Source organism: Strongylocentrotus purpuratus, unplaced genomic scaffold (genome assembly GCF_000002235.5).
Source record: "Strongylocentrotus purpuratus isolate Spur 01 unplaced genomic scaffold, Spur_5.0 spur5_scaffold_2, whole genome shotgun sequence".
In the NCBI taxonomy this organism is placed as follows: domain Eukaryota; kingdom Metazoa; phylum Echinodermata; class Echinoidea; order Camarodonta; family Strongylocentrotidae; genus Strongylocentrotus; species Strongylocentrotus purpuratus.
In genome coordinates this window covers 20859520-20870525 of record NW_022145605.1, presented here as the reverse complement: position 1 = coordinate 20870525, position 11006 = coordinate 20859520, and the positions used below count along the sequence as shown (strand labels likewise).

Here is an 11006-nt window from a genome sequence, read left to right as displayed (position 1 = left end):
TTCTCTTTCTCCCTTTCTCCTATAATGTCTCCAGCCCTTTTCAGATATTGATATGTCCATGGAAAATAAACACTATTTAACTCTCAGAATTGCGAACCTTTTGCGAAACAAGTGTCTCCTGAGTTACAGACCAGGCTACAGCCCACGAGACCGACAGTGACGGCGTCGTAGGGTTGCGTAGTGTTGCGTACCGACTACGCAAAAGTTAAGCTGCGTACTCATGAATAAATTGATGCTTCGGCGTAGTCCCTGCGAAGGTTATGCGTAGGCTTGCGTGCGATGGCGTATAGTTACGTACCCTGTGCGCAGGCACCGCGTACCTACGGCGTAGGCAATTGGCGTAGGGTTACGTACGCTCGCGTAGGCCTGGCGTAGGGTTGCTTAGGGTTGCGTACGGTTGCTTACTTTGTGCGAAAGTGCCATGTAAAAATGCAATAGACGCTCGTAGGAGCCGCGAGTGTAGCCATTGGTGCTTTATAAACCTAGTTTTCTGCCCTCAATCCACTGCTGCTGCTGTCCAGAACACATCACTGCTGTTTGAATTACAGATGACTGTTGTAATAACACAGGCAGAAAAAGATCATGAGTTGTTTGGGCCCTCGGCAAAAAGGTACAATACTCCAGCATCTGGATGCCTTGGAAAGACTAATTAGTCATGTGGCAGAACATGAACGCTTGGGAGAAGAACAAGAACAGAGAAGGAAAGAAGCTAGAAGAAGAAGAAGAAGAAGAAGAAGAAGAAGAAGAAGAAGTGTGTGGGTAAAACCTTGGATCCAGCGCAAACCCCTGCAGGGGCAATATGAACAGCTGATGAAAGAACTGCTTGCTGAGGATGTTTCTGCATTTACCAATTTCATGCGGATGGGACCACAGGATTTCCATGAACTTCTGAAACGAATTGCACCGAGGATTACCAAACAAGATACTAACTACAGGAAGTCTCTGGAACCTGGTTTAAAGCTGGCTGTCACCTTGAGGTTTCTTGCCACCAGCAACAGCTACAAGACACTTCAATATGGATTCCGAGTTGCCCATAACACTATTTCTGTGTTTATCCTACAAATGTGCCAGTCAATAATCGATGAATTATCTGACGAAGTTCTCATGTGCCCAGATTCTCTGAGGAATGGAAACAAGTGGCCTCGACCACAACCCTTGCCCTTCTTTCCTGGCATTTTTGCAGTAATTAAAGCAGAAATAATTAAATCATGCAAATATAGTTCAGCAGCGACAATAGAGTCCAGCGGGACGAATAAAATGTAGCACTGCAGAAATAGTAATAAAAAGTCCAGCAGGGATCAAGCAGTCATTGTGGCTAGGCTGCGCGCAGGTTGGATCTAGGACGTCTTTTTACGTGTTTAATGCTTCGTCGGACTGGTGTAGGGTAGCGTATTGTTGCGTAGGCTTGGCGTACAGTTGCGTAGTGTTGCGTAGACTATCTACGCCGAAGGTACGCGAAAAAATTAAACATGTTTATTTTTTTGCGTTCATCTCGCGTACCCATTTGCGTCCCTCCGCGTACAGTTGCGTAGGCCGGCGTAGAGTTACGTACGATCGGCGTAGGGTTGCGTACGATCGGCGTAGTCGGTACGCAACTCTACGCAACTCTACGCTAAGCCCGGTGTGAAAGCCCCTCCAGTGTTCGTTTCGTAGGCTATGGGCCTAATACCTTCAGAAAACGAGCATAATGACGAATGCCTCCCTCTATTGGTACCATGCATATTACTTATCGGTTTGTCTTTTACCATTTGTTGCCCCATGTGAACATTACAGAACAGTCATCCAAGACATACATTTTCAAATAGGAAATCTCAGGTCCCAATATTTATTTCCCTCATTTATGGTTTTGGTGTAATGATATTCGATAGTTAATTCTGAGAATGGAATGTGGGCAGTTGAAATTGCAAAATAATATCAAGATCCTATAGTGTTCGACCATGTCATCATAGCTTACGTCATTTTGCAAAGTTTATATCGGAATGTAATTATTGGTACTTTTTTTTGGTGGGGGTGTTGTTGTCGTCGCTGTTGTTTGTTGATTGTTTGGCTTGTTAGATGATTTTAGGGAAACTTTAGGGGAAATGTTTTTCAGTCACCCTAACCCCTCTCCATATCAAGAATACATTTTTTCCTCAGCTATCAGATCTTATGTGCCCCTCAGTTATTGGTAAAAGGAAAACAATCCTTGTCGGGTTTACCAACTTAAAGACCCGTTTAGTTTCATTTTTAAACTCTGTTACCAATAATATGGGACAAAATATTACCCTGCTAAAGGCTGATAAAGTTAACTTATATTACTTTTTGTTAAATTCATCATCATCATCATTTTATTAAATTAAGCATATTCCCTCTTACGATGGGTTCTTCTTGTCTCGGACATCATCCTCATTTTAGCTCAACCGTAACTGACTTATTTATTTCAATAACGTTCGAAGTAAATATTGTCTCGGCACGATTTATCAAGGTGATGGCATTGGTCGTGATTTGTCTGTAGTTTTAGGAGAGTGCTTTTATTCGTTATGCCGTACATGGATATCATGTCCTCAATGCTTCAAAATGGCAGTGCTTTATTTTTCTGAAATTCTCTGCCAGGCGACAAATCTTCTTCTGCTGCTTCTGCACCCAGGTTATGGAACAGTCTTTCTCAATACCTTCGCTCTTTCAAGGATATACTTGGCTTTAGTGACCTGTTTTACTTTTCAAATCCTCATCTATTCGATATACAACTAGCCATAACCCTAGTTTTTCCCAGGTGAATCATGGACGACATAGTCAGTCATTTTTTTAGTCTCATATCCGTCAGTACCTTAGAGTAGGCAGCTGGATATGGGCGGTCTACAAATTCCCAAATTGGATTGGATAACTTCCTGACAAATCTTTTACTCCATTGATATGTATTAATAACTAAAAAAGCATTCAAGGTAGCAAGGTGGTCTATCCTAATAAGTGGACCTGTTTGGACAGCTAGAGTCAAACAAAATAGACATATAAAGTAATAATAAGTCACCATTAGCAATCATAACAAACATATTTGTGACTGTCTACATGTACTTCTGCATGAGAAATAACCTTGCCCCTCTCACATTTTGCCATACAATTTGGATGTCAAGCTAGCCTATTCTGCGCTATAGCTTAGCTCAGCTTAATACACATTGATGAAAACGGTTCTAGAGACTTTGATTTTTTTTTTAATCGGCATATTTCACACAAACTCTGCATAATAGACAACTGTTTGTGCCGAACTAGCTCTGGCCCTTCCTCGTCACCGACTTGGAAAATAGTGGGAGGGGCTTAAGTGTAAAAGTGGTATAAATACCGAAGCTAACCCGTTCCTTGGACAGTCGAAACCACCGAGCATTCATCGTCTAATCAAAGTGATTGCAGAAATCTATCAACACACTTTTCAAGATGAAGTCGTTCTTCGTCATCACTCTAGTTCTATTTTCATGTCTGTGTCTTGTTGGAGTCACCGAAGCCGTTGCAGTTTCAAAGGAAGGAACACAAGATGAAGGTGAGGTTTCTGGGCAGATTTAATTTATATCATTATGCTACTTATCACTGTAAATTTCTACCATTGATGGCTTGTACACAATTGCCGAAATGGGGTAGATGTCCTAACAATACATTTCAAAAATAATGTGTAGGATAGGACAGAGGAAGATATAGGAGGTGGATAAGATGCGAATATATTGATGCATAACAATAACATTTTTCAATGTCAAATGAAATCATTACTTGACATTATGTATATTATTATATTGACATTTTGTTTCTTAATTTGCTGGAAATGAAAATCAATAAAATCCATATGGAGGGAAAAAGTATGGTAACAAAAAATTACTTGAAAGGCCCATGGGCGAAAATTTGTTAAACTTTATTTGAGTGTACGGAGCATCATTATCTCTTGTCTTTTTTGTGTGTCTTTTCGAACACTAAGTAACAATTTAGACTTTCTAATATATATATATTCAAGTTAGCTGATAATTATGTATAATCTATATTATAATTTGAGTAAGGAAATCCGTTGAAATTTTAAAACTTTTAGGGTGCTGCGCGCCTCCGGCTAAAAAAAATGCCACGTGTCATTAGTAATGACTGCAGATTGTTCTAAAGGCTGGGATTTTTAAAATAAGTTGTTTGAAATCTCGAAATGAAATGTAAAAACTCAAAATAGGTCATGAAAGAGGATGGCAACGGATAAAGGTACTTGCGCTGTACAGCGAATGTACACTCTTCAAATTGACCGCGATCGGCTGTCTGGCTTTGCATTCATGTTCCAACCGGTTCTGTCTGGTTCGTTAATATATTCTATTGTTATGGAGATTTTTCATTGTTACATATCGCGCGTAAACTAAATTGATTTTGTGCTCGTGTTTCAACCAATCAGGCTACACCAGCTATTGGGGCTTCGCTTTGATTTTTCCATGAGGAAATCAGAGGGATTATTTTAATCGGTACACACAGGTCGTTGCTGTGTTTTTGTTTAATATTACCATTTGAGTAAAGTACGTGGATGACATCATTAACTGAAATGTAAGATTCTATGAATGCTACATGTATACGATACGGCCGGGCTAAAATTAAGAAAAACAAATGAAATTCCAAAAAGTAGCCTCCATCATCATGAAAAGAACCCCCATGAGAAACCGGAAGGGGGCTCTGTTTTGTAAATTACAAAAAGAGCCACATTGGAAGAAAAAAGAATTGAGGGTTGATTGTCACAAAAAGTAACTACGCTCCTTCACAATTGCTCATAATTTTAGAATTAACCTAGAATCGTTTCAAGATTTCGTGTTGCAAAAGTATTTATATGGTAGTTACGAAACAATGTGTAACAAGAGGTTATCATTAATCCGTGGTTGAAAGCACACATTAATGAATTTTGATTTTCATATTTAAAAAATCGCAAAAGTAAATATTATCATTGCAGATTACTGAGTATTAAAAAAATTCAAAATGCACTGTTTTACAATTGCATTTTTCATTCAAAAATAAAAAAAGAATGAAATATCAATGCATTTGTGTGTTGTATGTGTATTGACTATTCGTGTGTGCAATTGCTGCACATTACCACGTTTGCAGCGCTAAAGGTCAATACGCATGCTGGAGTGGTCTAGACTAGGTCGACAAATCGAACTCTTTCAAGTTACACGGAGTGAAAGGCCGCCGAAGGATGCCCTTTCGCGAGTTGATATTAAGCTACTCCCTCTGATTCTAAGTTAATGTAAACTAACATAATTTATTATATTTTCGTTGATATTTTTTCTTCCTTGTTTTATCTGTTATAAGGATTATGTTTCAGCTAATATGACATTTATGATATTACAGGTAACAGTCACAATAATATTGTACCAAGAACATGTTAAAGTTAAACAAGATTTTGATCGAAATGTTAGAAATAATTGATAATAATAATAATAATAATAATACATTATATTTCTATAGCGCTTATTACAATGTTTCTAAGCGCTTTATATCAAAGTTGTACTTAGATAATAATACATTCAATAACTAATACATTCAATATACTTATCAACCTACAATTAATTCAAAATACATAAGCACAGATACATCTAGTCAATACATATAGATACAATAGAATACAATTCATTGATCACTTTGATAACCAATTGAAATTGTGTTTATTCTTTCTTTCACTCTCACACTCACACTCTCTCTATCTCTCTCTCCCTGTCTCATTTTCTGCTTCTATCCGACTGTCTGTATCTCCCGATATCTCTATGCGCACATCCCTCTTCCTCTCCTACCCACACCATCTATCTTCCTCTCTCTTATTCCTTTTCTCTACCTTTCATTCTCTCTCTTAATTATCCCTGCTTCCCTTTCTCTGCCTCTATCTCATCATATGGATCTTCTGTTATTACAACGCATCCATCCCCTCGTCTCTTTCTCTTCTCGCATGTAGCTTTTGACCCTGAAAACATTCTAGATTCAGGCAAACTGGCCCAGACAGACGAGGATATAATCTCTGAAATTAGAAAACAAGTACTATTCCTTCAGGTATGTACACGTATTTAAAAGTATACATTGTTGCGTTCCATTTAATACCAATTTGTGTAACATCGGACTGAAGTTAGGCTAGGGCCCTGTTTCATAAAAATTGTTATCAAAACAGCAATGATTATAATTACAAAAATAAAATGGTAACAACAACAATGATAACTAGACATATAATACTTGTTTGGAACAAGTATAGGTGGGCTGGTCAACTAAAATTTGACACAAAATAGAGCAAAAATAAGCGAGATACTGCTTAAAAACAATGTCATGTAGATTAATGATGTGAACGAAATTCACCTTCCATAGGCATAACACGCAACTTAAGAAATTTCTGATATGTTCCCTTTAATCGTAATTTTCACTATGATGACGTGATCAAAATGAAAAATGATGACAACTGAGCTTGTAGAGAATTGTCTTAGCTACAACATATCGACATTTGGAAGAAAATCGATCAATATTTACAGAAATACAATCAATTTTACATAAGTATGCTGACTTCATAATATGCAAATTCGTATTTTGAGTTCCAAGGCCATTATCATGATGTCACGATACACTTAATGGCCAAATGAGACATGGAATCATATCTCCGATTCATATTCTATTTAAATATGAAAAAGAATTGAAGGTCACGGTTCATTCCAAAGAGCTATAATGGATTTTGTATAGGCATGTTTTTGCCCATATATGCTATGTATTAAAAAAGCTCGCGCGCACGGACATTTATCTTGAATTGACGCTCATGTTGTTATTAATGGTCATAAAGAGATAGACATGGTATCAGATTCCTCGAAAAAATATGAAAAATATCATGAAAGAAAATAAAATGGCGATTCTATTTTTTGTTATGGTGTTACGCGCGAAAACGCGCGCGCATGCGCGTGTGCGCGATTTTTATAAAATGAGCTGAAACGTATGCAAAAAACATTTGAGACGATTTTGAGCATTTAACAATTTTGCGCGCGAACTGACGCGCGGACGTACGCGCACGCGCGCGTTTTTTGACCTAAAGTTAACCGGACTGATATTGACCTTGATCATGATAAATATGAATGAGAAATACCTTTTGGTTATGAAGATATGATCATGAGTTGATTTTCAGAAAATTTCACAAAATGACGCCTAGATGACGTCATCAGTCAAGGTCAAGGTTGAAAACCTTACCGTGTTTTTTTCATATGCCTATACATATGTGTGCTTTATTTCAAGGCATTTGATTTAGCCATTTTCAAGTTATCTTGTTAAAAAAAAAGTGGTTAGAAATAAAATAAACTAGACATATAATACTTGTTTGGAACAAGTATAGGTGGGCTGGTCAACTAAAATTTGAGACAAAATAGAGCAAAAATAAGCGAGATACTGCTTAAAATTTCTTAAAAAACAATATCATGTAGATTCATGACGTGTACAAAATTCACCTTCTATAGGTATAACACGCAAATTATGACATTTCTGACATGAGGCCTTTAATCGAAATTTTCACTATAATGACGTCATCAAAATGAAAAATAATGAATACTAAGCTTGTACACAATTATCTTAGCTACAACATATCGAAATTTTGAGAAAAAAATCAATCAATATTTACAGAGATACTATCAATTTTCCTTAAATATGCTGTCTTCATTATATTCAAATTCGTATTTTTAGTTCGAAGGCCATTATGATGATGTCAGAATATTTTTAATAGCCAAATGAGACATTAATTCATATTTCCGACTCATTTTCTATCAAAATATGACAAAAAATTGGGGGTCCAGTTCCATCCCAAAGAGCTATAATAGAATTTGTATAGGCATGTTTTTACCCATTTATGCTATGTATTATTAGAGCTCGCGCGCGAGGACATTTATCTTGAATGGACGCTCATCTTGTTATTAATGGTCATAAAGAGATAAACATGGTATCAAATTGTTTGAAAAAATATGAGAAATATCATGAAAGGAAAAAAATGCGCGTGTGCGCGACTTTTTTTAAAATAAAATGCTTACAATGGCTTGAAACGTATGCAAAATTATTTTGAGACGATTTAGAGCATTTTCAAATTTTGCGCGCGCACTGACGCGTGGACGTACGCGTACGCGCGCGTTTATTGACCTGAAATTGATCGGACGGATATTGACCTTGATTATGATAAATATGAATGAGAAATAACTATTGGTTATGAAGATATGATCATGAGTTAATTTTCACAAAATGGCCCCTAGATGACGTCACCAGTCAAGGTCAAGGTTGAAAACGTTATTTTGATTTCTCTATATGCCTATACATAATGTGTGCCAAATGTCAAGGCATTTGATTGAGCCATTTTAAAGTTATCTTGTTCACAAAAAAGTTGGTCGAAAAAAGAAAAATAAATAAATAATAAATAATAACAAAGGCAATTTTAACAAAAATATAAGGTGGTCTGTATTAGATACAGCCCACCTGATAATTACACAAAATAACATTAGTAACACCACCAACCATAATAATAAGTGTCATTATTATTGTGATACTGCTTCTAGTACTACTCCTACTACATGTACTAGGACGAAGGAGGGGAAGAGGAAGAATCTTATTGTTTATTTTCTGTATTATCGAGGCATACAAATGCACAGGGAGGTAAGAGAGGGAAAAGTAAGGCGACGAAGAGGGAGTGAGAGGGAGAGAGAACGAGAGGGGGTAGCCTATGGCCCGGGTTCAAATTCAGTTCTCTTTAATTTATTTGACCCAGTACTGATGATCATAATTTTATCTACCATGTGATTGCCATGTGTACGCCACACCGAATAGCACTAGCTCACATTTTTTTTTATTGTTGTCAAGAACTTATTGGCATGCAGCTAGTAGATTTTGATCATGTGTTTGATCTTGTATTGAAAAAAAGATCAAACACGTCATCATAATCTACAGAGTGCAACCAAACATTTCTTAACAACAATTGAAATTTCTTTCAGGAAGCCTAACACTAAAAGCTGTTTTTGATTCAAAGAGCATCGTAGAGACGATGAACAAATAAGAATAATAATACATTCACTTCTATTTTCCCCGCCAAATAATCCGAACAAAAGAATCAACCGAGGGTAATCAACTGTTCAACGAATTTATCATGAGTCCTTGACAAATTAATTAATACTGCTTGTCAAATATTATTGAAGAACAGCAAAGGCGAACGCGATTGTCGCTACAATTCAGAAATCATTGCTTGCATTGCTTTTCTCTCAAAATTACCGTGAGATATCAAGCTACATAGAACTATGATCGACAAAAAAGATATTGTCTTGAAAACAGTCAGAAACATTAGAACTTGAATAAATAAAACATAATGCAAATGAATAAGACTAGAATGAATAGGACACAAGTTCATTTCTACCATTTAAATCATCACGTACCAAATACCTAAGCAAAATTCGAACCAGATGCATTTAATGGTAAGCTTAAAGACAATGATTCATGACAATTGTCAATTGTCGTGAGTTTATCGTCTATATAGACGTATTGCAAAAGATAATCAGGATAATAAGGATCAGAATGATAACTCTACTACTAGGCCTACTTCTACATGACTATACTATACTACTGCCATTGTAGATTATGCTGATAATACAGATGATAATAAGGATATGATAACAATTATAACTAGACTTTAATTCGTCACTTTGACGAATTAGGTGATACGTATGCTATTTTTGTATCATGAAAGTGTGCCGATGATGATCTAATGATAATATTCATAAATACGATAATGACGATATTGATGATGATTTATTTGTTTTAAATGACGATGACAATGATTAAAAGTGGTATAGCGCGCCCTTCAGGTATTCGATAGACAATTGTTATATGATTAAACTATTAATTTACTAAACAAGCTCAAATTTTCGCCTGATTGCAGAGCCTACCAACCATTGAACCGATATTTCGACGCACTACATACGCAACATAATGAACAAGTCTAGACTGGAATGTAGTATCATTCACCTCCCATAGGCATAAGACGCATATTAAGCAAAAAATATAATGACGTCATCAAAATGAATAAATATTGGTAATAATCTTGTGAAGAATTGTCTCAGCTACAACGAATCAAAATTTAGAAAAAAATTGATCAATATTTGCAGAGATTTTCTGTAAATATGTTGACGTCATAATATGCAAATTCGTATTTTGACTTCCAAGGCCATTATGATGACGTTAAAATGTACTTAATGGTCAAATGAGAAATGAATCATATCTCCGACTCATATAATCAAAATAAAAAAACAATTGGGGGTCTAGGTGCATCCCAAAGAGCTGTGATGGATTTTGTGTAATCATGTTTTTGCCCATATATGTTATGTATTACATGTGCTCGTGCGCACGGCAATTTATCTTAAACGGACGCGCATTCCGTTATGAAATATCATGAAAGAACAAAAAATAGCGTTTCTTTGTTGTGTAATGGCGTTACACGCAAAAACGCGCGTGGAAATTTTCGAAATTCTTTAAATGGCCTAGAACATACTCTGTTTTGATTAAAAAGTGAATTTGAGCATTTTGAAATTCAGACGCGCGCGGATTTTGATGAGATGTTATGTCGAACCTTGACCTGAAGTTCATGTGTTTTAAATATGGTTCAGTTTTGATGACTCGATATGAAGATATGATTAAAAGTTGATTTCCACAAAATAGCGCCTGGATGACGTCACGATGATCTTGAGTTACTGAAAAGTGTCACAATTCTAAGTTATACTAATATCAATCATCATGGCAAGTTTCATGATAATGGCTTTATTCATTCATGAGATATCCTGCGAACAAATTAATGGCAGAATAATAAATGGGAATAATAATAACTTGAATTTGTCACTTTGACAATTTAGGTTATACGTATGCTAATGTTTTAAATAATGAAGAATGTATTTTCACGATTTTATACTATCTTCTAAAATGCTCTTCCTATTAAAGGTAAAGACCAGTATTGGAAACGCCCCAATTTCAAAAAATGAAATGGAAGCTCT

General features: G+C 36.1%; 1 protein-coding gene across 1 annotated transcript in view; it reads left to right on the top strand.

Annotated features, from left to right (window-relative positions):
- Positions 1 to 3345: 3345 nt before the first annotated feature.
- The window catches only part of LOC100890487, a 28987-nt gene continuing 21326 nt past the window's right edge, over positions 3346 to 11006 (top strand). Inside the window, exons 1-2 of the mRNA XM_003726651.3 lie at positions 3346 to 3511; positions 5927 to 6021. Of these exons, the coding sequence (XP_003726699.3) occupies positions 3409 to 3511; positions 5927 to 6021 (198 nt within the window). The 5' untranslated portion in view covers positions 3346 to 3408. The remainder of the gene's footprint in view (positions 3512 to 5926; positions 6022 to 11006) is intronic.